At 37.4% G+C, this 27,142-nt stretch overlaps 2 protein-coding genes across 2 annotated transcripts in view; one reads left to right on the top strand and one right to left on the bottom strand.

Moving 5' to 3' along the window:
- The window catches only part of LOC108729354 (MAP/microtubule affinity-regulating kinase 3), a 271,024-nt gene extending 247,785 nt beyond the window's left edge, over positions 1 to 23,239 (bottom strand). Inside the window, exon 1 of the mRNA XM_018458422.1 lies at positions 22,849 to 23,239. Within this exon, the coding sequence (XP_018313924.1) occupies positions 22,849 to 23,046 (198 nt within the window). The 5' untranslated portion in view covers positions 23,047 to 23,239. The remainder of the gene's footprint in view (positions 1 to 22,848) is intronic.
- Positions 23,240 to 25,325: 2,086 nt separating this feature from the next.
- Positions 25,326 to 26,450, top strand: LOC108729370 (uncharacterized). The gene is made up of 2 exons (XM_018458438.1): positions 25,326 to 25,588; positions 26,194 to 26,450. Exons 1-2 carry the CDS (start codon positions 25,337 to 25,339, stop codon positions 26,368 to 26,370), a joined length of 429 nt encoding a protein of 142 aa, XP_018313940.1. The 5' UTR covers positions 25,326 to 25,336; the 3' UTR covers positions 26,371 to 26,450.
- Positions 26,451 to 27,142: the final 692 nt, after the last annotated feature.

The raw sequence follows: 27,142 nt of genomic DNA on the forward strand, positions 1-27,142 counted from the left end.
GAGCCGTGTCCACCAGGCGACACCGGGATCACGCGGATGGCTGGACACAACCTCTACCGCCATCGCCATCATCGTCGCCGACGTTGATTCTCGCAGCATGATTCCGGTTACCGCGTTACCTAGTCGTGCTCTCGTGAGGACCGGTGGTTTAAGGGTTATCTTTCTGACGCGAGCCAGTTTTACGAGCCTGGAGTTGCACTTGTGGAACTCCTGGGGTAGCACTCTCTCGTCCATGAGAGCTCGGTCCTTCTCCTCCGTCGTTACATTAGATCCGCACGAGCAATCGCAGATCGTGTTCTCTCGTTCTCATTTTTCCCTCTTTTTCTCTCCTTCTGTTTGTTTTCTTCCTCCAGAATTTTCTGCGTCTTCGAGGTCCTTCGTATGCACCGTGTTTCTACTCTCGTTGTTCTCCTGGCCTTCGTCCTTACCCGAGCTCTCTTTCTCTCTTTCTTTCTCTTTCGCTCTCACGCTCAGCTCGCATTTACCTCGGTCTTTCCCTCCCACTCTTGAAGATCTTGGAGATCCGATCTGTCGGCCGTTCTGACCGCCGATCGTGATCGCCAGGCTTGTAATTACATCGTAATTTATGCGTGTTACGGTGCGCAGCCAGCCTGGCCAGTGGGCCTCCAACGGGCTCCCATCGTTCCCCGCACCGCACCGGCGAGTCTCCCGTTCTCTCGAGGATGTGGATTTAAATGCCGCGTTGCGTTTCGTCGACGATTGATTCTCCGTCCGTGCCGACAATCATGGATAGGTGCGTTTTACCATGCGGAACCTCTTTTTTTCTCTTTTTCCCTTCTTTCAGTGTTATATCTCACCTTCAGATTAAACTTTTTGAGATAGGTAACTCGAAGTATTTGAGATTCACTCGGGAAATTTGTATATCAACAAGATATCGCTTAATATGTTAGTTAAAGGAAAGAACAATTTTAGATTTGAAGTATTTAAAAATTTAACTAGACACACACATACAGATCTGAAAATAACTTTGTTAAGCTATCAAAATAATTACTTAAGACGCTCAAGCATAATTAGCAATGCTGCAAAAAGTTTTAATATTCCAGTAACTAGTTTGAGTATTCTATATAATTATTTTGATAGCAAAAAGTTATTTTCAGATCTAGCTAAATTTTTAAATACATGGAAAGAACGATTTTGTTTAAGATCTAAAAATTTAGGCAGATACAGATCCGAAAATAATTTTACTGCAGGACTATCAAAATAATTCCGGAAATTCAAGCATGATAGTAGTGCTGCCAAAAGTTTTGACATTTTAGCAATCAGCTTGAACGACTTACACAATTATTTTGATAATCCAATAAAATTTTCAGATCTATATCTAGTTAAATTTTTACTTTAGTAAAACTGTTCTTTTCGTATTAATAATAAAAACTTATCTTTAAAAGAATTTCATTTTAAGTTTAAGCTGAATCGAAAATAGAAGAATAAGTGTTAAGCGGTGAGATTCCACATACGTCGCTACGGAAATATCAATTTCAAAGTTGTCGAAATATCATTAACGGTAGCCATGATGTATATCCAGTATATCTGCGAAGCCATTTACCTGCTGACGTGCCGACAACCGAGACGTCCACTTTAGACGGAAAGTTTCATGCAAATTTAAACGAAAGAATCCCGCAAAAAAAGCGGTGTATCCCAAAGTGAGCGGCGGCTTCTGCCCATCTGCTCGCCCACGCGTTTACTTGTCCGCCTCTACGAGAAAAGTTTCTTTCGATATCACGCTTTCAAAAAAAAAAACATCGTTACCGTGAGCAGCGGACCGAATGGATTTCGCTTGGGGAGTAATTCTGGCCCTCCTCGAGTTTTATTCTCGACTCTATATTGCTCTGCAGGTAAATCGAGTAGTTTTACGCAACAAGAATCGCCAGAATTGCTTAACTAATGTCCATTGGGATTGAACGGAAAAAAATTCGGAGAGTTAAAAGGAATCTTTCAAAAAATCGATAATGACACATTTTGTGAAATTATCCATTTTATTGCGTATTGTTTTTTCTTTAGAAAATAGATGCTAATTAATTTGTAGCGGAAATAAACATTTTTATACACGGAATAAATTATTCGCAGTGTTTAAGATTGTTATATTAAGATTAAATTATTAATATTCTTATTAGCATTCATATTACATTTTTCTTGGCAATTTAATATGTGGTATTATTACTCTCTAGTTAATGATTGCATTTTATATATATAAGATTAAAAAAGATTTCGACGCGCGGTTTGAGAAATTGGATATGTATATAATTCGTATCGAAATATTTAATCATTAAAATTCGCTTTTACCGAAAATAGAATTTTTCTTACTTAATTAGATTTATTCTCAGCGGTCCAATTTTGTATTATAATTGTTTATACATATACATGGAAAAAGTGACTTGAAATACCTAAAAATTTAGGTAGATACAAATCTGAAAATAATTTTGTTAAAACTATCAAAATAATTATGTAGAAAACTTAAGCAAAAATTTTTGAAATTCTGGTATAACTTCTAGTATAACTGAGCGTTCTTATATATAAACCCGTGCGAAGTTGGCTTCTCCAATTTTTGAAAAAATTAACTTTCTATAGTCCGATCGATCGCTCATCATTTGCACACGTATGCACATTTCGAATTTCGTTTGCATACTTTAGGTAAAAAAATTATTTAAAAAACAATTTTAGGGTTCTACATAATTATTTCGATAATTCAATAAAATGAACAGCTAAGTTTTTAAATATACTACAGCAAAATTATTCTTTCCGTATCTGTAAAACAAAAATATTTTAATACATTAACATTTTTTGCCACCTAGCTTCGCGATTTATATATTGAGAAACTGACACAATACGATCTCTCGTGTCATCATCCCACGTGGCCTTTTCGTTCTCCGTGAAGCTCCGTAGAAGGGCGTACCCGTGAGTTTATTCTGTGATTAAAAAGCTGACTCCGGGTTGTTTTCGCGAAGCGACCGTAGGGTAAAGAGGACAAGAACGTCGATGAAGGGACCGCCATCGAGGGATGAGAGAACGAGGGAGGAATGCGAAGAGAGAGATGAAGGTAGATGTGACGCAGTAGGACACAAGGGAGAAAGAAGGTAAGAAGGGGTGGTACACACGGTGAAAGAGAGGAAAGCGGAGAGTTGAAACCGGGTTGATGGGAAGCGGAGCGAGAGGCGGCAAGCTGGGATTATTGTGTATTCGGTGGGTATTACAATGGCGGGCCCCAGGCACCAAATATATTAGTTAAAGGGGATACACAGACTGAAAAACAGATCCTAGGATAGACCGAGAGATCGCCATCGTCGCCGTCACCGCGAATTGTTTGCGGTGTTAAGCGGTGTGTAAGACGGGGAAGTGCCTCGATGTTTTGGTGGCTAGAAAATACACAACTCGATCCTGACGATTTCGCTCGGAAAATCCAAAATAACAAAGGTTCCACGATGTACCTCTTGAGGAGTTAGTCAAGCGTTTATCAAATACAAATCGAGGGATTTATAGAATTCCTCGATACCAAAAGATATAATATTCTTAAAAACGCTAATTGTACAATTTATTATATCAAATTATACCCAATTTAAGTTACTTTTAATCATTTCTGTAAGAAATTCCGCATCTCAGTATATCGTTAATTTATTTAAAACAATGAAGTTAAACAATTTAACTCCAGAAAATATATTTAAAAACTGATTAAAAAATTTAGAGTTTATTATTTACTAGCAATAAGTGCGTACGTTCTCTGTTTTAAAACTAACCACAGAAATGGATTAATTTGCACTTTGATTACATGGAAATTACAAATAACAAATTTTTATTTTTAACTCAAGCGATTGGATTAACATTGCTCCTTAATAACAGTGTATATTTAACATTTTTTATTTCTTTTTTTTAACAATTATATATCTAATGCGAAACACACGTGATAAATTAATCAGCATATGTTCAGCGAATCGACATATAAATTATTCATTTCGCGCGGTCTGCACTTATCTGTAATTTATTTTAAATGGCTAGAGCGAACCCGCTTGCCTGGTAAATTGACACAAGCAAAGATTACTCTTGTTAGGAAGCTCAGAGTAATAAGGTAGATACACGGTTGCACTACGGGAGTAGCCGCAAACCGTATCGCAGCCGCGCCGCAAGGTGGATAGATAGATGCACCGGCGCGGCGACGCATTCTCACGGAGCGAAATTATTCCGGAAGAGATGGCTCGAGCGCCGGTCTCCTCTCCTCGAGGAGATCCATTTAACATCGAGCGGCGCTCTATGCATAGCGCGAACGACGTTGATCGTCCCGTGAAGCGGTGATTAGAGAGGCTCTCGTCGCCAGTAGATTCACGACGTACCCACTCACTCGGGGCCCCCGAGAGCCGCCTTGTGCCCACAGCTCAGCTCAGAGCGGGCTGACTCATGCAAATGAGCAGCGTGCGATCTCCAGCGCGAATTGGAATATCGAGGGAACCCGGGGGAGACGTGAAACGGCCTCTGCACGACGGCCATTACCTGCGTAAACTTCTGCACGATTAATAGACACTGTAGCAGCACACCGTTATGCATCAAGCGAGCTGGTAACATTTTCATAAGACAGAGCTGACGGCGAACACGTATGCAATCTTGGCCAAAAGATCATGCAATATTCCTACATTAGATTGCGTATAGTTAATTATTTTACGTGCGATTTTGAAATTTTCTATTAGCAATAATAATTGTTAGTCATATGTTTAATTGGATTCTGTCTGTTTACCTTCTTTCAATGTAATCATAATCAATGATAATGCCATTACAATCCCAGGCTCACAGCCAAGGCAATATCTCGCTGCAAGGACACTCTTGTTGCAATAAAGCGTTATCTTTCGTAGCTACAGCAGTGTAAAAAAAAGATCTCTGTTCAAGCATGATACTGAGTTAGTCCATGCGATGCGAATTCTTCTCTACCTCCTGCTTATCTTTCATTCGTCGATGTGCCTCGTCTAGATCGACTCTCCCGACAGACCGCGCAGCTCGTATTTCTGATTCCTTTGATTTCCCGGATCCTCGGGGGGAATTCAACGGCGATAGAGGACGCGAACACGCGCGGAGAGAGACGGGGTGCCACTGAGATTGAAACTTTTCTTGGAATTGGATGTCAGATCGAGAGCGGAGGCACGTCAACTCCTTATCGTTCTACTCGCAGGCGCGTGTGTCGAATGTTTAACGACGGTCGAGGACGGTTTCGAGTTTCCGAAACTGGTCTGCCGAATTCTCAGGCTCGCTACTCCATTCGATACTATATACGCCCGTTCTTGTTTGTATCACCATCCTGCGCATTAAGACGCGGAGCTCTGTGATTTATATCGACGCCCGCGAACGCGACACGCGAGACGGTACTTCGATCGTTTCGCTCGACGTCGGAAATGAAGATTTGTCACGTTAGGAAACGTGTTTTGATGTTTCGTGAAATTATTATTTATTTGAAACCATGAAATTTAAATATACAGCGAGTTCCAGCCTTCTCCCTTAAGAGATACTTAAAAAGGAAAAGTTTATGAGCAAAATCTTTCTCAACGTCACAAAGTTTAAGACTTCTGAGTAGTCAGCCATATTGAATCGTGACGTTAAAAGGAAGAAATGAACATGTTAATTTTTGTTACGTGTCATTTGTAAATAAAAACAATTTGGATAAAACAAAATGATGAGATTGCTTTAAAATATTTGTAAAAATGGACGAAAGCTATACTTGTTCCTCTGACAGTCAGTACATAATCGTAAAAAGTGATAAAAGGTACGTGAAGTGCTTTTATTCAATGCGCATGCGTAGCCTATTTTCACTTGCCTTTTATCACTTTTTACGATTATTTACTGTCTATCAGAGGAACAAATATAGCTTTCGTCCATTTTAACGAATGTTTTAAAGCGATCTCATCATTTCGTTTTATCCAAATTGTCTTTATTTACAAATGGTACGTAATAAAAATTAACGTGTCATTTCTTGCTTCTGACGTCAATGATTCAATATGGCTGCGGTGACTATTTAGGAGCCTTAAAATGATAAAAACTCGGAATACTCGGATGTCATTGAAATGAACTATAATATTGTCTCAGTTTTCGTTCATTATTTTATAACTCGGTGCAGCACCGTTATATCCTCTTTCACTTCCACAAATTTTTAAGATCATTTCGTATTACGTTGCATTATGTTGTCGAAACGCATCATTGCCGACAATTTGTTGCCGACGATGCACAATTATCTGCCTTTGCCGAGTTCGGTAAGAGAACGGCTGGATGGTTTCTCGATAGTCTTGCTTGCCATTCGAGCGTGTTCAACAAATTCTGATATTTCTGCCTGGCCGTCGACTACCGATAGGCCATTGCATCTCGATGATGCCACGAGATAAAATCGATCCCAACGCCGAAGAATTGGATAGAATGATCATTGTCGAGTATTTACGACATTTATGATCGTGTCAATCGAACGACTACGAAAACCACGTCACGTATATTCCTATCGTTTATCGTATAATCTAATGACAATTTCATTACTATTACATCTACGATGTCTTTCGTACTACTGTAAGTGCGCTGCAAACGAAACTATTGTTTTTATCCAGAGACTAACTTGATTTATTTAAAAATTGAGTTTTATAAATAATAAGCTGTTAATTTGTTTTACATTTTTCTATATTTTATTTATATCTTTCTATCTTTTCACTTAAATCTTGTTCGTACGCATTAAGTATTTTGTGTACGTAAGGATTATATAGATAAAATAATATACACACCTGGGAAATACATTATTTATTTTACTATTTTTATTAATGAGAAGTTGAACTATTATTTGCTTTCAGTACACATTCTAGAATAATCATTTTGTTAGAATAGTCATTTATTAGGATAGTTAAAAGTGAAGTGTTGTATTATATATTTTATTCTTCTTCGTTATATTAGCCCTTCTTTGTTATATTATTTAATTTATTGAGCCGTTTTATTTAATTTTAATTTATATTATTCTTTTAGTAGAATAGAAAATAGAATTTCTTTCCATCGTATAAATAATATTGGAAGAGGAAATTTTCTTGTTATTTTATTTTCCAAATTGCCCTTGTCCAAAAAATTTTAACATCTTTCCTGGTCAGTGCAATCGCTTAATTTAAATATCATTTATAATTTTGAAGAGCAGAGTGAGAAACAGATTTCCTCCTCTAATATCATTTAAACAATTAGATGTTTTGCTAGAAGAATACGATATGATATAGCAGCTGCTACACTATTCAAGCACGTATGACTTTTCCGTCTGTTCTTTCTTTATAAATGAACTTTCTGAACTGGTGCAATAAATTTAAGTGTGTGAAACAAACTATATTTGTTTCACTTCGACTTACTGCATCGATGTGCACCAGTTCAGAGAATTTATCGATAAAGAACAGATGGTTTATTCCAACGAGGATAGAATCTGGTATTAAAAACGTTAGTAGATCACTTCTTATTAATAAAACAAGTAGACAGTACATTCCTCAAGTGTTCACATTATTTTGTCTATCCTCTGTATATACATATATTGCATTTATAGAATAAAAAAGTAAATTAATTTGTAATATATTCTACATCTTAACATGCAAATGTTCTTAAGAGATTAAAACATTTCTTTTGAAAAGCATATTTTGTTAAATTCACGCTTATTGTTAGAAAAACCATCTAGAATCGTTCGGAGGTTCTGATGACCCTGTTCGTCCTTGTCATCGAATCTTTATCGTTCTTCGATCTGTGTAATTACGTAAATCACGCAGCGTTAATCATCATAACATTTCGCGAGAGATCCCAGACGGATGAACGGCTCGGAGGTCGGCGCGATTTCAGCTGTCTTTAATGACAGGTCTTCTGCCTATCTCGGTAATTATATACACAGAGACAGTGGGCACTGCTGCTGCGGATCGTCGCAGGCGCTTATCCGAACGGTATCCGCACGGCGATGGTGAGTTTTTACTGCGATAGCATAATCGGCTTGCCACTTGTCGAAGGCAAACCTCACCGGCACGGTGTCGCTCAGGATGCGGGAGAATATAAGAATAAAATATAAGGAGCTAGGAATAAATATTAGGCCCGATCAGGTAGTTGCGAGAAAGAATAGAAGTCACGAATATGAGGTGGTCCGGTTCGTTCTTTTCTCTTTTTTTGAAACCAACAGGAACAGAAAGAAACCAAGAGGAATAAATGCCAGAAAGAATTTTTAATTATAAGAAGAATTTTTTAATTAGAAACAGCGTCGTTTGGTTCTTCTTGTTTGAATATTAATCTAATTATAAAATTATAAAAGCGCCTTTGCTTCTTCTAGTATTTGTTGTTACTTATAAAAGTCTTATAGCTCCAATTTTGTTTGATGTAGAATAAAATGCATATGAAAACAATTATATTTAACATTTTTATCAATGGTTAGAAACTATAGTAGAAATACAGAAATGCGCCAAAAGTCACGTGATTGTGATACTTGTTGATTTGTCTTATTTTATTTCTAATTAACAATAAATTCTTACAAAAATAATATTGGTCAATTTAATATTAAAAGACAATAATTAATTAATTATTATTTTAAATATTAAAATCAAGCACTGTTATTCAGTGCTTTTAATACTCCAAATAAATAAATAATTAATCAGATACTGTCTTTCAGTAAATTGGCCAATATTAGATTTCTGATAATTGACCATTGTGTCATTCTATCTTTATCATTCATTGTTTCTAGGAACGTTTAGGTACAATAATATACGCTACATATTCATCGTAAAAATATAATATTAATACACACACACATACACCTGATACTAATAATAATGTAAAGGTTTTGGAAATAAAATTGTATATGGATGAGAAAAAAGACTTATGCCAAATTTTTCATTAATATAGATTAACTTTAATCTCTGTTTAATTTGCTCATCATTTTCTAATTCTTAGAACTAAAAAAAGATGAAAAGTAATTAAGTTAAACCGAGATTAAAGTTAATCTGGTGGAAACAGGCAGCATTAAGAATATTAAATTCTGCACTGGTATGCTTATCCAGTTACTATGTAAACGTGACTGCGCCTATCGCCGATAATGATATCGACCTGAAAGTTTACAGCGGCAAAAAGTTTAAAGTGCAATTTCATGCAGCGAAAGAAAGTTGACTTTTTACCCCCACTCCACCAAAATCAAAGCAGCGTTCGAAAGCTGTTCGCTCTTCTCCTTTTCATGGAGCGTATCTTCGCTGGCTTTAAGTTAACGAATACACTCATTTATGTTCGCTAGCTTTTAATTCATTTTAATAAAAATGGATTACGAAAATGAGAATACATCGAGTGTGTAAAAGAATATATCCGTATAGTAGCAGCTACAGCTGCAACAAAGATTCGGAGGCGACGCATAGCTGTTGCAATTGCTAATATACAATTATTATTAAAAAAGAAAAAGTATTGGATGACACCTATTTCCAAAAATCGCAGCGAACATAGCTTTTTCTTTGCTTCGCTTCCAAAATTAATCTTGAAAGACGTACGATTCCATGAACATGACATGACATTTCATGACGATTTCGCGGCAGTTTCGACATTCAGCGAAAGCCGAGGCGAGCGAACGAGGGCGACCGAAAATTGACGGCGGACATTTCTGAAGAAGAAGCCCTTGGGCATCGTTTTGGCAAATCGTTGAATTTACGATACAAAAAAAAGCTACGGTCCCCAAAGGGCTACAAACGGGAAATTTACGATCTTCCCCGTAATATTTGCAAAAGCGCGGCATCTGAGAGCTTCCGCGTTCGTGTCTCGAGCGATTCTCGACGCCGCGCTTCTAAAGTTGGCAGACTACGGTACGCTATGCGTCGCTCGTTCGTATAAACGACCGTGGGCAAACTCTTGAGGCGAGTAAACGCAATTCCACTCCGCGAATGCTCGTTGAGTGATCGCCAGTGTGAAGTGCAGTCCTCGCTGCCAATGACAAGTGGTGGAGTGAAACAGAGATTTTTTCAAGGACGAAGAGACCAGAAAAACTCATACCCCTTTGCAAAATTAATTCCTGCGCCTCCTCGATTCATCTGTCTTTTTCAAGGACATCGGCACGCCTAAATCGGCCAATGCACCTCGCACGTGCGATGACCGGCGCGACGATCTCCAAGCGGATGCACCAGACAAGACACGCAAGCCGCGGCGTGGCGCGGTGCGGTGCGCGGAATACCTGCCTCATCTCGTTGCTCCCAGCTCGCCTCGGGTCCACCACCTACACGCTCTGCCGAGGTACACGATCCTGCACTTGGCAGCAATCGAGATAAACGTTTCGCACGCACTCGATTCGATATGCCCGCCCCTCGTTTCCTAGACACGGCCGAGAAACAGGATACAAAGTTAATCTCAGCTCTGCGCTGCGCCGCGCAGCGCTGTTCCGTTGCGTAAGGGACTTGCGCGATATTTAGGAGGGGTCTTCCCACGCTCGCGAGGTACCGGTTACATCGCGAGGTTTATAGCGGAGCATCGGGAACGTCGATCTCGCGAAATTACACCGTGCTGTCGGACGAACATATCTCGACGCCAGCTCGCGTCTCTAAAAAGAAAAGTGACTTTTCATCGAAAGATACTTTCCATTTGTCACTTTCGTTGTCAGCAGTGAGTCGTTAGATAATACAACTTTCACGAGCGCAATATTTTTCGTAACGTTTGATAATTGAGATAATAATTAATTAGCAGTATGAAAGTTCAAGACATGTGCAAGGAAAACCTATATAAATCAATATTACATTAATTCTCTATGAACAATGTACACTTACAAGAAATTTATTTAAATAAGTTCATTTTTTATAAATTTAATAATATTCAGTGGATTTTGGTTTTTTTAATTTAAATTAGTAATGCAGCTTTTACAAGCGCAATTTTTTGTAATGTTTAATATTAAGGTAATAATTAGTTAGCAATATAAAAAGTTCAAAAAATCTGCAAGGAAATTTACATAAACTAGCATTACATAAATAATTCTCTATAAATCTATAAACAATATGCAATACATACAAAAAGTCTACTATGTAAATAAGTTACTTTTTCAATAAGTTTAATATTTAGTTGATTTTTGTTTTAGTTTAAATTATACCCGTATCTAATTAGGTTCCAAAGAGAAATGGACGATTAAACTATACTAAAGATAAACTATCATTGATGATAACGAATATAAACCAAACAAATCTTGATTGAACTATGAATCACCGTCAACGTTATGACGCTTCAAAATTCGAAGCCAACAAGAAAGATGTTTTCTCGTGATATTAGTTGCCGAACATCGATTCGAGTTGTAGATACATCTCGCTATCGTCAAGTTCCAGAAGATGTTGTTTGTTCTCGCTCGCCGAGATGAAGAGAGGACGAACGATATCGTCACGAAAGAGGTGAAAGATAGGAAATTTCGTGAGGAAGCCTCATCGAGACCGATGCCCGTGGCTATCGTCGGAAGGATCGAACGAGCGCGGTCGACGTTTACGATAAGGACGACGTTTACGGTGTGCGGAGGGGGTTTCCTTCTCGGAGACCCGAGAGTACAGATTCCCAAGCGAGAGGCTCGATCCGACCCGCGGTCGGACGGAGCCAGAAATACGTCGAATTTTTTGCTCCGTTCCAACTGCCGGAAAAAGGCGTGTATCTTCTACAACCAATTCCACGGAATATTTCTCTATAGGCTGGGGCCTTCCGAGAAGACCTCGGGGCCACCGGAGTTAATTATTAGACGCATGTACACACGCCACAAGTCTTGTATTTGTCACTGGCGCGCACGCGGACGCGGTCGCCGCGCCGGGATCGGCAGCCTTTTACGGGGCCCAGACCAACGATGATTAAAGGGACCCGCCCGGGCGAAACTAATAGTACAAATTTATTCATTTGCCGCGCGTATCGGCTGTCGCGGTTAATTGCCCGGCCATTAAGTCCGACGGTCCCCGTCAACGCGAGCGTCGCCGAACGGTCGAGCGACCAGTCTGGTTGCGCCATCGATTTAATGACGATCGATCCATACTTTTTAATACCCCGAGACTAATAAACGGTCGTTAAAGAATCACTTACCGCGACGAAGGGGGGTAGAATCGCGTAACCGCGCGAGCGAGCTCGTCGATTATGCAAATTGTGGGCTCTATCTATCCGCTCGCCGGCAATTGTAATTCAATGAACCGCAATTCGTTGCGCGGGTTACATTACGCGAAGGAGAGGGAATAACATTGAACACCCACTGATATTTATTGGCGGCGTTCATTACGTACGTACGTCGTTTTAAATGATCGAAATTACGTGGTGCGCACAACCGTAGCGATATATTAATCTCACGATTATAAAGCGGCCTCTAGACGATCAATATTATTGAACAATATTTGATATTGCATAATATTATTGATCGTTTGGAGGCAATATTGAGAGTTTGTGCAGTGTATTATGTCAATCAAAAGCTCTTTGAAATATATTGTGCAACATGTAAAATATTGATTTATCTGTAGATATTATTAGATGCCATAAGATGCCAATTTGTGACGCTCGACGCTCATAAATATTTTTTGTATCATAAATAAACCACGTTATCAAAATTGACGTTGAATAGTGAAACTTGAATGGTTTTAATCACGTCTTTTATTATAAAAACTAATTATAATGCACCCTTTTCTCGCTTGTTATCATATGTAAAATCATAATAGCTGTTCTAGTTAAAGAACAGTTGTTATACAATTTACAAAATTTATATTCACTATATTTTGGCTTGTTTGGTGATAAGATATCGTTTAATTCTTGTAAAAAGAAATTTTGTCAAACACAATCGATAATTGTCGCTAATAACAATTAGATAAAATCAAAGTCAGACGTTGAACTAATAACAAGAATTAACTAAATTAGTGCACGATTTGATTGAAAATTATATTGAGAGTTACATTGAGAGTTACATTGTTTAGAAGAGGCATAAAAAACATTGTAAAATATTAGGTGTATGCAGAAATGTTATTCTTTTGTTAACGTTCTGATGTAATTATTTTAAATTCAAATAATATATATCGCCTTTTTATATATTTGTAAGACTGATATCGAATTATCTGAAACGCCTTATTTTATAATTTGTTGATGCATATAATCTCAAAAAAAGTGAAGTGAACACGATGAGCTACGAAAAACTTTATATTTGACATTACATTCGGTATAAGTTCCAGCAAAGGAAAAAAGCTATTAAAGCATATCAATTAATTCGCTCTGTTCTTGGCGAGAATACTGTGTCTCACACAATACATGCAGATATTGTTAAGAAAAGTCTTTTTGTGTATCTTATGAGAAATGAAAGATGATATGCATTAAATCGGGTGAAACCGTTAATGCCAAACGTTATTGTCGTCAATTAAATGATTCGCCAAAAAAATAGAAGAAACGTATTTATTATTAAAATTTAACAGACTCAAAATCTTAAAAATAAAAATAAACAATCCATAGAAGGCTAATGAGAGTCAAGGCCGATGAAGGTGCCAACAATTAAATTGTAATACCATTCTTTGATTGTGTGGAATCTTCTTTATTTTGAACGTTTCGGCTCTCTTTGGAGTCCTCTTCAGCAACAAATATATAAAGTCCTATTGAACATTCCGTCAAATGTGAGTCACTAACAGGTTCCCAACTGAAGCGGATTCTCTAACGAGAAGTTCAACGTGTCCATGAAGCTTTGGAATTTAATATTACCAATAAATTATTATAAAAATTATCGTAGTTTTAGATATATTAACAGTTTATATTTCACAACCTTCCTCTCCGGATCGTCAATAGCGTTTTTGTAAAAGTATTTATATTACATGTAAATAAACAAAAAATTTTAAAGAAAGACTAAAAATTCTGTATACCTAATAAATATAATTGAACAGTAATATATTTTCGATCTAGGAACCGTTTAACGAAACATACTGTAAAGGTACAATCAGTGGTTATTCGGTAGTTTAAAATGGATATTAAAAGGAATAGCTGGAAGAGATTGGACACGCTATTTTGAAGAACTGTGTTCTCCCTCACCACGTATTCTTATCCGAGTGTGCATCGCCTTCACCGAGATGCACACACAATGCGCGCAGCTGCTGGCGCATATAGCGAAGAGAAAAAGCAGTGCTCGAGAGGCGCATTTAACGGGGGCATTGGGCCACGGTCGTTTTGATGCCGGGGCAAAAATGACTGATAAACGTCGAGTGGCGAAGTCTAGTCGTGTATGCAGCTGAGAAATTATGCATCGGCTTTCTGCAAGAACCATTCAAATCTCGCGGATTACATTTGCGAAATGTCAAGGATTTTGAGCGGTTCTTGGAAGACACAATGAATAATCGTTTTAAGAGCGGACTTGTCGGGAACAATGACATTACAAATCAAATTAAATCAGCAAGACGTAATAACTAATTAAACGCGCGACAAATCACTAATTTATTTCGGTATCGCGATGCAATTATATCGAGCCAGCTCCAAAAGCAGTGTTCCGCATTCCGCAATTTTCAAGATTTCTTCTTATTCCATCATTGTACGAAGTGGTCGCACGTTTGGAATATAGAAGCAGAAAGCTTCCGTGACAAACGAGAAATCCCACAAAATCTTTGCGCTGTTCAAGGAAAGATCCGCTGGGGACTGGATCTGCGATCGTCGTCGAGGTGGCGGCTGCGGGAGAGCAGGCGAGAGAGACGTGGAACTGTACCTGAACGATTTTGGCAGGTCTCTCCACATGGCGGGGCCCACCGTGCGCGAGTAACTCGAAACTTCGGACTTGATTCTCTTTTTTCCATCGATGGTCCTGCCGTCCCTTCCTCCCTCCCTCCCTCCTTCCCTCCTCCCTCTCTCTCGCTTTCTCTGTCTTTCTTGATCAACCATTCTACCAGACTGCTGCTTGTTCCCGGTGAATTCCGGTACACACCGGTCTCAGGCACAATCCGGTAGGTCTATTGTCATCTCATAATCGATGTTAAATACACTTGGAGAACAGCAGACGAAAATTACGAGAGAGAAGATGAGAAAGAGAGGCAAAGATACGCCGAAGAAACGGATAGAAAAACAAGGATAGCAAATAAGACGAGGAGGAGAAAGACGGCGGACAAAATCGGGGTCCCGTGTAAATGGAGCTGTAAGGAGGTGCGAGAGGGTGGCCAGGTGAACGGAGACGTATCAACGGAAGACCAAAGAGAGAGAAAAAGAGTGAAAATAAAAAAAATAGAGAGATAGAAAGAGAGGTGGAAGAGAACGGGAAGGGCACCCTATAGACATCCGATACCGCTCGGGCTGTATTGCTTTCTCGTGTGGCCGGGCGGACCACATCGATCTACACACACCGTATGGTTTTATTTGTGGTTACCGAAATTACAGGTTACGGCCCGGAGGGGCCGCGGCGATGTAACACACCGCGCGGGAGAATAACAACCGATCGATACTGACGACAGTCCGCGGTACGGATGAGATGAAAGACACGACGAGTTTTCTTGCCTCTCGCTCGCACAGAATCTCGATGAGAAACATCACCGGAGAACCGATTCGGTGCGCTACTAACGACGATGCGGGACGAGTGTTCGGCGATGATAGGCGAGATCCTGCTTGGAGCTTTAGTGAGGCTTCCGCGTTGTACTTAACGCAAACAAAATCGCGAAGCCGTTCCTGTCCGTCGATTAACGTTCTCGTGTGGCCTCAATGGATTACACTTTAATGTCATGGTCGAGCACAGGTCACGCGAATTGAAGTAATTCCGTATAAACTTTTCTTATGAATTTTCAATGTAAATTTGGATAGTAACGATCTGAGTATACGCGCTATATATAACATCTGTTAAAAGTAATGCTTGAAAGGTAATTAAGCATAAATTTTAGAGGAGCTGTAAGTTATTTCTTGCGCGAGAGATAGCAGACTTATATTTATATTTTAGACGTAATATTTTTTTATTTCTCTTTTCTTCTTACTTTATGCTCACTTAATTCAGATTTATCAAAAATTTGATCTTTTTGATATACACCTATAAAGGCAGCTCCAGACGACATCAATGTACACCAACATTAACAAATATTATGCAATACACATAGCATGCATAATTATCCATTTGAATGGATTCATATGAATGCTAATATTTAGCAAATGTGCATAAAGTTTTTGGTCTGGAGTCACCTTAAACAAACCCGTATAGCACAGACCTCCAAAGAACATTCTAAAAACATCCAGAGAACGTCTCTCCTCAAGTCGTTCCCAGAACGTTTCTTGAATTAAAGCGCTGTGTGAAAAGCCGGCGTTTATAATATTTTAAATTCTCCAAGATTTAAATTTTTGAAACATTCATCATTTAGATTGTAATATTTTTGCGTTAAGGAAAAAAAATTGTTCTAGAAGGTAAAATAATTAAATGATAGGGCGAGATTTCGTAACTGACAAAATAATCTGAATAAACGTCACCGTGAAGGGAAAATCTGCAGAATATACAAAAATGTATGAGTGTAAAAAGGTGCCACACAGAGAGGAGTTAGGAAACAGGAAGAAGGTACCATTATGGTACCAAGCTCGTCGTGCGGATCATATATGGCATTTCAAAGTCAACAGGCCGTCACGAGATACCCCCTTATACAGCGCGAGAGGAAGGTTCAAAGGAACACCCCGCGCAACTCGACGTAAATGGCGAACCCCGTGCCTGTAACTACACTTCGATTGTTGCAAATTGAGCGATTACGAGAACCAGATAAATCTGGACGAGAGCTCGCGGTTTCCGCATCGAAGCGATGCGGAACCATATATCACGGTAGAAATTATGGTTTGATTTTATACGAGTATCCTGTTAGAATTTTTGTTGTGTCTCACAATATGTAGATCTCACAGGATGTTTGAGTATTTGTAGGAATCTAAAAATATCCATCGCTCCTCAACGCGCGTACTGGATGCGTAATCAAAATTATCTTTAGTTAGTCACTCTCTTTTGCTCTAGATCGTAACCTATCGTATCTACGATACGAGAGCCAGGCAGAAAAATATAATCAATCAAAGCAACGTCAAAAGACGCGAGCGAGAGTCGATCTGTTGATCTGACACGCAGGCTTTATTAATAAATAAAGATAATTATGATATGTCGCTGAATAGAGCAGAACGACAGCCACGATAGTGACCTACGTGGCAAAAAAATGGATACAAGCAAAAATGACGGAATGATAAGAGCGCTGGCAGGCTGACAAGAAAGGCGGGGATAATCAAAACCTCCGGGCTCCGATCTGCGATAACCGCGTTCCTTTGTATTCGCTACTGTCACGAGTGCGTAATCACTTTTTCGCGCGATAAACTATTTGAACTGCGTAGAGACGAAACCGCGACAAATTAGCACGTTTGCGCGGCACACAATCGGACGGCAGCGATAATGATTCTAGAAAAATGCATCCCTTCCTTTGATTTTCATCATCGTAGGCGGAGAAATCGGACTGGACTCCGTCGTATACGTCGCAAAAATGCTATGTTACACAATAGTACGAAGCCCCCCGTCCGCGGTCTCCGTCATCCGTCGACAAGAATATTAAGCACACAAAGAAAACCGCTATCTGCATATAAAACACGACACGCATAAGAAAACGATAATACTGTTCTTACACTAATCGTCTGATGCGCAGCTTTGTGCGGGCCTCATCCTATTATCGGTCACGACCGAATCGATAAATCAATTAATTCCATTTCGCTCGTCGATGCTCGACAAGCGCAAATTGATACGCCGTTTATTATCGCATAGTATATACTGATATTGAAGAATTACGCGGCATTATCATTATGCGTAAATTCCTTCACAAAAATGTGAAAAATAATCATAGAATTGCATTCGCATAAATTAACGCATAAAGTAACGATCAGTTTTCAGTTTTAATCTCTCGCGCGAAATAATCTTCAGAATGCGACTATATTAACTCGGAAATAGTCACTGGGAGAGATTTTTACATCACAACAGCTGTTGTGTTAACAGCTAGAAAATAAAGCTCAGTCTCTCACAGTAGTTTTCTTTACTGATTGAAAATCTATACCTCTATTTTTTTTTAATTTGTCTTATGTTTTTAGAAAATATTGAATAAAGCTATATAAGTATATATATATGATTTTTAATACTAATAAATTGTAGGATAATCAGTAACATATAATATACAATAATAATGACTTTTAATTGAAGTATAAAAATACATAATAAAAATTAGGTGACTATTTCCTGACTAACCCGAAAGTAGTGATATTTTTTTTCTTACCTGATTTTTTTTCCTACGATCACCTAGAGTATTTTTACACCCCAATTAAAATCACTATTTTAATATATTATTATTGATTGTTATCCGATTTATTAATATTTAGGAATTATGGATTTAATCACAATTTTTTGAAGAAAGTAAACAAATTTTTTTGAAGAAAGTAAACAATCGAAACCACAAACAAATATTAAACGAAATAAGCACGTTAAATGGCTTATTATGACAATGTTTCTAACAACATTAAGATTTGAATTAGTGTAACGCTTTTTCTTTCAGGTTTTCGATGGAATTGTATATTTAAGAGTTCGTAAAGAATAATTATTAAAAAAGAAAGAAATTATATTAAACAATATTTTATAATAATTCACATTTTTTGCCGCTGGGATGTAAAAACACCACGTTGATTATTTCTGGATTAAATATATTTCCATGTCAATACTGTCCAGATCTTGCGATAATGTCATATTTATCATCGCGCGAGCATGTCTCCCTTTTTGATACATATATTTTTCAAAATGTTACCGCAAAATATTTTCAACATCAGACGATATCCACGGAATATATCGAAGGATATCCTCGGAGCATCTTTGTTTTCAGAGAATATCCGCACAGTAATCTCGTTCTCGACGAATCCTCCCCGGGGGATATTTTCATGGTACATAAGAAAGCATACGTCTAGTTACGTTTGCAGCGCTGCAAAATCGATTCCGGCTCATAGCCGGATGCGCAATATGTTTCGATCGCGTCGAACGTGATGCGCGGCGCAACGGGGATAACGCGGACTGTCGACGTCGTCGAAGAAGAAGACGGACTTCGAAGAGCCTCGTTAAACTCGGTTCCGCGATCGGAAGCGTGCGACTCGTTTTTTTTATGCGTCTCGTAAAACGCACGGAGAGACGCGGAGTCGTCAGCGTGGCTGGCTCCCGTTCTGATGCGAGACAGGAGAGAAAACCACACGGAGGCGGCATGTTATCGGCTTCTCGGCACGAGATAACCGCAAACGATTTCCCCGTAGCGATCGGTGTCTATCGTTCCACGAAGGTTCCCCGCACCTCGCATCCCTGCTGTATTTCCACCGACAGCGCAAACCACCGCGGTTCCCGCGGCCTCCTTTAATCACCCCGTTCGTCTTTCTCGGCGGTAAACGACGCCAGATGCTCGAACGTTATCTTCCACCGCGTCCAAAGAGCTTTCCACGATGATGACGCGTCGCCTTTATGAAAAAAAATATATAATGTCCGCGCAAAATGTACTCCGTACCTTCAATCATATTTGCACGTTTAGAGAAAAGTACGTAGAAAGAATGATTTTATTAAAATATCTAAAAATTTAGCTAGATACAAGTCTGAAAATAATTTTGTTAGACCGTCAAAATATATATAGGAAGTTCAAGCATAATGCAAATTCATAATGTCAGATTATATTAAATTTGAATTATTTTTAATCATTTCTATAGGTCGTCACTGCTTCTACTCAATATGTTGTTAATTTAATTAAAACAATGTACTTAAACAATTCAATTTAAAAAATGTATTACATTTGACTGAAATTTGATTTATTATTTACTAAGTGCATACGTTAATATTGACATTGTTTACTCTGAAACTAACCTCAGAAATAGATTGATTTATATTTTGACGTACATGGACGTTAAAAATAAAATGTTATTTAACTCAAGGGATTGGCTTACCATTGCTTCTTTGATATCTAATAATGTGAGCGATGTTGCAAAAAGTTCTACAACTCTACTAACTTGAACGTTCTACATAATTATTTTGATAATCTAATAATTTTTTTCAGATCTATATCTGACTAAATTTTTAAATAAGTACCTTAGTAATCGTTCTTTCCGTGTAGACAGAAAAAAAATCTTGGCTAGAAGAAGCGATACGTCATCGTCGTAATAATAGAAAAATTGATGCGCATTATTGAGAAAGATATTCCTCGCGCTATTAAGATTTACCTTCGTAGAACACTATTATGACTAAATGTGTAAAATTTCAAAAACATATATTTTTTAATTAATTCACATACAGATTTAAAGGATTGGAATTTCAGTAAAATAAATTAAAGTAATTCTCTAATATCGAGAGAACATAAAATAAATCAAAAGATATTGATAAACGACTTTTTGTTTATCGGTCAAGTCGAAGTAGACTTCAATTTTCAAGATTCCAATCAATTACCAAGATTATTGTATTAAGATTAAAAATTGATGAGCTATAAATGGTTGTATCTTATCATGAGAGATCTATTTTCATGATTTGCTTTAAACCATTTAGGGGATAAATTATCCGTTCTAGCGGCTGAATATACAAATTAAAATCGTGTATCGGAATAAATCAGGGAATGAATCCCGGACAGCGGTCTTCCGACATAGTCTGGATTCCGTGATCATCGATCGATCGGGTATCAGATAATCTTCGGGAAGAATATTTTAATGGAAAGGTTCCCACACAGAAAAGAAAAGAGAAGAATGAGCCAGAGAGAAAAATCTCTCTTGCTGGTATTTAGGATGACACAAAGAGTAGGAAACGTTCGGAAACCTAACTCTCGTCTTTCATCGCATGCAATATCAAATACTCAAATCATGTCATGTTTGTGTTCAGAAACTACTTAGTGTGAAACATACGAAGAAATCGAATGGAAGTGCAGCTATGGTTAAATTTTTCGTCCTTTTTTTTATTTATTCGGATCTTATTCTATTTCTTTTGGAAGATCTTTCTGTTATTTACGTGAGTCTTTCGGTGCACGGATTCCAGACGAATGATTCAATGCCCGCTCCGGAAATACGTGTGATGCGCATCGCGGAATGATTAATACGACGAAAAGACGATCCAGCGTTCTTTGCTTGCTCATCTGACGTAAGCTCGAAACGATTCTTTTTCGATGAAATTAAAAACAGAGCAACCGACGGACACGTGTTATATTACATAATATCGGGATTATTCACTGAAATATTACGCGTGTTGACAAGATTTTAAATCGAGTGTTAATACCTAGACGTCTCATTATGCAGAGTAATTTTTATAATTTATGCGTGATTGAAATGACTGCGGTCACTTAAAAAGATTATCGCTTCAGAAGAGTACACGTGGAACAGGCAGATTTATGCCTTACAGAGCTTACGCATAATTCACAAAGGACATAAATTCACACTCGACGTCTGTGGAATAAACTTGCGTTAAAATAATTATAAAGATTTTAGAAAAACACGCTCTTAAACCACTCACTCGTGTCTCACAGCCACGTGTCTTAACGTAATAAAAAGAACTAAGGCCTGATCGCACCAATGTTACTTTGACTTTAAGCAAAGCTTGAAACTCTCTCTCTCTCTCTCTCTCTCTCTCTCTCTCTCTCTCTCTCTCTCTAAAGTTTGATGAGAAAGAGAGAGAAGAGAGAGAGAGAGAATTTTAAACGTTGGAACAATCTAAATTCTTCACAATGATATTTCGCAATAAGTTTAACTAGATCGTTATCGTACATAAATGACATGCAAATGAGCGAGGTTATTGAGGATTAAGCTATGCTTGTAGTGATCAGCAGTGAATAGTATTATAACAAAGAGCTTGATAAATGATTTCAATTTTTAAGCAATTTAGTGTATATTTTATTAGTAAATATGCGTTGTAAGCATATTACAATTATTAGTACAATCATGCGAAATATTAGTGCAATTGGATTTATACATGAATACTATTACAGATAATTTTGTTTTGCGATTCAGATATCTAATTCTCTCATTATAGGTGTAATATAATATATGAGTAATATATCGTTTCACGATTGAATTTGATAGTGTGCTTATTTCTTTCGTGTCTTTTAATTAGTTAATAATTTAATAGTTAATAATTAGGTGATTTATATTTATAAAGGTCTACATTATAAATATTTTGTTATTAAAAGTATGAAATGTATGAAAATCTTGGAGTAAAATTTCATTCTCAAACTTCTTTATCTTTGTTTAAATTTCAATTTTTTATTAAATAAAGGTTATAACATTTGAGTTAAACTATTTCATGATGTAATAGAGATGTTGAAAAGTAACTCTGCATAAATTTTTTCGTTTTTTTTTACCGTCTTACCAAGTATTTTTTAAAACCGAGAACGGTGAAAAAAACTTGAATAAAAAGACTCAGGTTACAGACGTTGGGAGTAAAATGTAATTGCAGACAGAAGAGGTTAAGAGTGGCCTATTTCCTCGGACATAAATTATACAATAACAGTACCGTATCGTGTATATTCAATATCGATACCGTTCGATACCGAAAATTAATCGTATAAAATATCAGTGTTGCTTTCGATTGTAACAAATATAAATACCAACTCTGTTTGTTGCAATCAATCCTAGAAACTAGTCTACGCAAAGGCTGTCCGGCCCTAAAGGGTGAACATCCTCTCGACGCGCATTGCGCGTGTTCTCACGATCGCGTTACGTTCCGCGTCGGGATGAAAGATTTATGTCAGTCCCGCGAGGGAGCAGCTTTCGCCTCTCGCACGGCGTAAAGAGAACGCAGCGCGGACGAGAGCGTTCTCCGTTTTCGTGCCGGCGAGGCGAGGCGGGAGCGCGTGGAGATGGGTTTTACGCGAGGCTCGGGGCCGCAACTCGCTCCCGGCGGTGATTCGAGTTTATCACACTCACCTTGACTCCGAGGACGGTGTGGATGGCCTCTTCGACGCGCGCGAAGTTTCCCTTGCCGAGAGGCCCCAGCATCTGATACTTGCCTACGTGGATCAAGGTCTTCTTCGTGGGCCCAACGACACCACCGCCGTTGCTGCCCTCGCCGCCGCCACCTCCTCTGTCGTTCTCCGTCGCGTTTGTACGCGTCATGTCACGCATGTAACACGCGTCGCGCGTCGCAATCGTCGAAAGTTCTGCCACCTCGTTAAGGCACCCACGGATTTCGCGTGCGCGCAAACACGATACACACCGCGGCTTTATTGCCGCGAGAACCGGGTCCTCACGAAACGATACGAAACGATGCGGACGATACGCGGCTCGCGTGACTCGACCATTTTCACGGCTGTACACGATTGCGAGATCTCGATTGCTGCGAGGAAAGTTGTCTTTTTCGTTCTCTCTCCTTTTTATCGATCTTTACCGTCAAGAAACACTCGAATGTGCAGTTCTAGCACGTTGTAATTGGATCTCATTGTATAATTATTCTTTTTTTTCCAGTTAGACGAATAGAAATTTCATAAAGGCAAAGCCAAATAAAAATCGTAGACTCTTTTTCCATAACAAGTAAAAATTAAAAACGTTTTGATAACGGGAAGAAAAAATCATGTAAAATATAATAAAAAAATTAGCTGTATAATTATAAAAATTTATAAGTTCAAAATTAAATCATATAAATAAGAAAAGGGCCATCAATCAAAGCTAGATTTTAATAGTTTCTAATATTTTTATATGTAAATTCTTAATACATCTTTCAGCTATATAAACTGCGCGCCGCTTACTGTCGAACTTGAAAAACAATTATAAATTGAACCTGAAATAATAATACCTATATATCGCAACTAAATTAATCGTCGATTTAATAATGATACTAACATAAAATACCAATAAATAATTTATCGTGAAAATAAAATTAAATATCTATCTTTTGTAAAAGTTTCTATCGTGAAATAAGTAATGATACAGCAAAATTAATCGATACTTATGCTTTTGATGTTAACACGCGATTTAAATTCTGTCCTCATTAGCGAACTCGAATCGACAAACACTTTGCATTTACATGCGCCATAAACATATTCGAATATCGGGGCGGAAGCGCTGTCCCACTAATATTTGTACTTTCATCAGTTACAATTTGCGTGAAGCAATTAATTGCGTACATTTCAATGCGATAATATTCCCATATAATATGAGCGGCAGCAATAAAACTTTGTATCATCTCGAAATAATTACGAGCTTGGCATAAGTTACACACTTAATTTTACCAGTCCGTTTCCACCATTCAGACCAATGCTATTTATTTTAGCATTAAATTTCAAAGGTCCAGCTATCTAATAGCGAATTCGATTGGACGCACTACTGGGTATCGGTGTATATCAAATCCGGTATACTGATTTAATCTGAATATAAAAGTGAAATGCAAATATTTTGAATTATAAAATACATATTTTACTGAAAAGCACAAAAAATGTGTGAGGATTTCACGATTTAATTCAACATTTTTATACACAGAAAGGAAAATTTTGCTGAAACATCTAATAATTCAGCTAGATACAAATCTGAAAATAATTTTCTTGTTTCATCAAAATAATTTTATATATAGGACGATCAAACTGATTGCTAGAATGCCAAATCTTTTTGCAGTATTACTCATCATGCTTGATTCCTACGTAATTATTTTGATCTAACATAATTATTTTCATATCTATATCCAGCTAAATTTTTAAATACTTCAACAAATCATTCTTTCGGTGCACAGAAAAGATATTTTATTCCATATTAATATTGTATTATGTGGAAAGTCAGTGCACTTGCATAATATAACAGAATTTAGCAACGAGCGATTTTATCAAAATCCTATGAGAGAGAAAAGTGTACATATCTTTTTCTATATAAACCAAGAAAAAGAGTCGAAATATTCGCAGAAAACATATGTCACATTTTCTTTAATATTTATACAAAATATTTATACAAAAATTTGATGGCGAAATATACATTTCTGTGAAACATATATCTATTAATTATAAAAAATTAAATAGATAATTTATTTGCTAGGAACAATATTTTATTTCGTCGTATTTAAATAAGGATTTATTTTAGTAAAATAAATATTATATCCTACAAATAAATTTTTTAAGAGTATCTATCTCTCAGTATAGGTACACATTCTAATTTATACTGGCTCACTCTCTAGAATATCTTAATTAAAATTATAGGGTGAGACAAAGTAAGTTAAAGTGATAAGATAATATATACAGACAAGAATTATATTATATATACCTTTTTGTCTCGCAGAACTTTAACAATATCTCTCGTGGCCAGACTGTTATAGAGACTCTGGTTCCAATCGAATTCGCTATAATCAAATTCACTGTAATAAATTTAGTATAATCAGTTTATTCAATCTTTTTTTTCTTATTTTAAGATGATCGCACCTGATGACGCATCAGACATGCAGTTCACGTATTTCCGGCTCGGTACGCTCTGCATACAGATAGTCTTGCGACGAAGATATGATAATTACGCAAAATCGAAATCGCGCGTCGCGGTCGCGTATCGCCGGGAGACGCTAATTGCACACGCTAGTGCAGCGAGGGCAGCAGGAAGTCGCTATCTAAGGCAGGACTCGGATATCTCCCGCGCTCTTTATGACAAACAGCTGTTCTGGCTGAGTCAGAGCTACGGCCTTGGTAGAAGATTAGCCGTGAGTTCCGCCATTAGTATGAAACGTACCTACATGCGTCGCCAAGTACGGTGCAAAAAATTCCAAATATCTCGAAATCCGCCGCATTTTCCCACAATCTCCACTTCCTCAACTTGACTTTCCCGTTCATGACGTAGTCGCGGCCTGTTTACCCGACGTTTAATCGCCTTAATCATCGCGAGCCAAGCGTATTCGACATCCGCTCGCAAGATTTTGCAATCGGACGCACTAATTGATAAAGTTAATTGCGCGATATTATAGCAGTAGGCGAAATCCGATAATAGAGAAAGACGAAAAGACAAAAAGAAAAAAAAAGGAAAAAGAATTAATAAAATATATTTCAATTACATCTTTCTATATATTTTTTTTTACACGAAAAATGAACAAATTTTGAATAACAAAATTTTAGTAAAATAGAATGCGTAGCTGAAAAAATTTATTGCAAAAATACAATATTAATAAAGTGTAATAAAATAGACAAAAATATAAACTGTAAATTGCATGCGTTGCTATTGAATATCTTATAATTAATAATAGATGATTGTTGACATTATTTCATATACCAGACTAAATAAGAAAAAGCTGGCTATAATAAATTATTACAGAATCTTGAAGGAGAGAGCAAGATAAATAGAAAACCTTCTGCGCGAAATAATCTCAATCGTTATTTGATCGACATTTATGTGATGCTGCAACGCGATCCGAGTCTGGCCCGCCCGCATATTCGCTGTGTCACACGACCACGGTTGACCCACTCACCCGTCTTGGAAAGAGATCGATAATGCATGAACTGAGATATGTTTTGACAGGTCGCGATAATTTTGATGCCAGCCGGACAATGGTTCGGTTTGTGTTCCCGACGCCACGGTATCGCGGATATTAAACTATTATATTTAAGAGCGCGAAGTCTTATCGATTTGAAAATAAATTGTTTTCTTAATCCATCGACTTCTCGATAAATATCAATTATAGAATAACATGTATATTGGTTATAAAATGTGATAGAACTTGTTTCTCTTTCGCCGTTCTATCAATTGCTGCTTTTTCGCCGTCGATCTTGTTAAAAATTTAGAAAAATTTTATTCAATATAAATTAGTATATATAATATACTAAATATATAACATTATATATGTAATAACAATTAAAAATATTATACATTTATATTATATACTATAATATATATAACATACATTTAAATATAATATATATAAAGTACCAAATATAAATTTAAATTTGCCCTTTGATATACCAGCGAAATTATGAAAATATATCTTGATGGCAGAGTTACTGCTGCATTTTCATCCATTAACAGGCAATGAGTATTCAAAGTCAAAAATAAGGAAAGTACGCAAGCGAGATAAAATTAATAATTACTATTTGATGTTTACAAGCAAATATTTAAGCATTGAATTAATTTTAGTTTGGGCTTGATTCCATTTTCTTCACTTTATCGTTGTTTCTCTAACGTCCAAGTACAAGTGCAACTACTCGGGAGTTTCTTATTGATGATAGCGCGTGCACTCGTCGTGATATATTGCGAATACAAAAAAAAA

This window comes from Mycetomoellerius zeteki, unplaced genomic scaffold, assembly GCF_001594055.1.
Source record: "Mycetomoellerius zeteki isolate Tzet28-1 unplaced genomic scaffold, Tzet1.0 scaffold73, whole genome shotgun sequence".
NCBI classification, from domain to species: Eukaryota; Metazoa; Arthropoda; class Insecta; order Hymenoptera; family Formicidae; genus Mycetomoellerius; species Mycetomoellerius zeteki.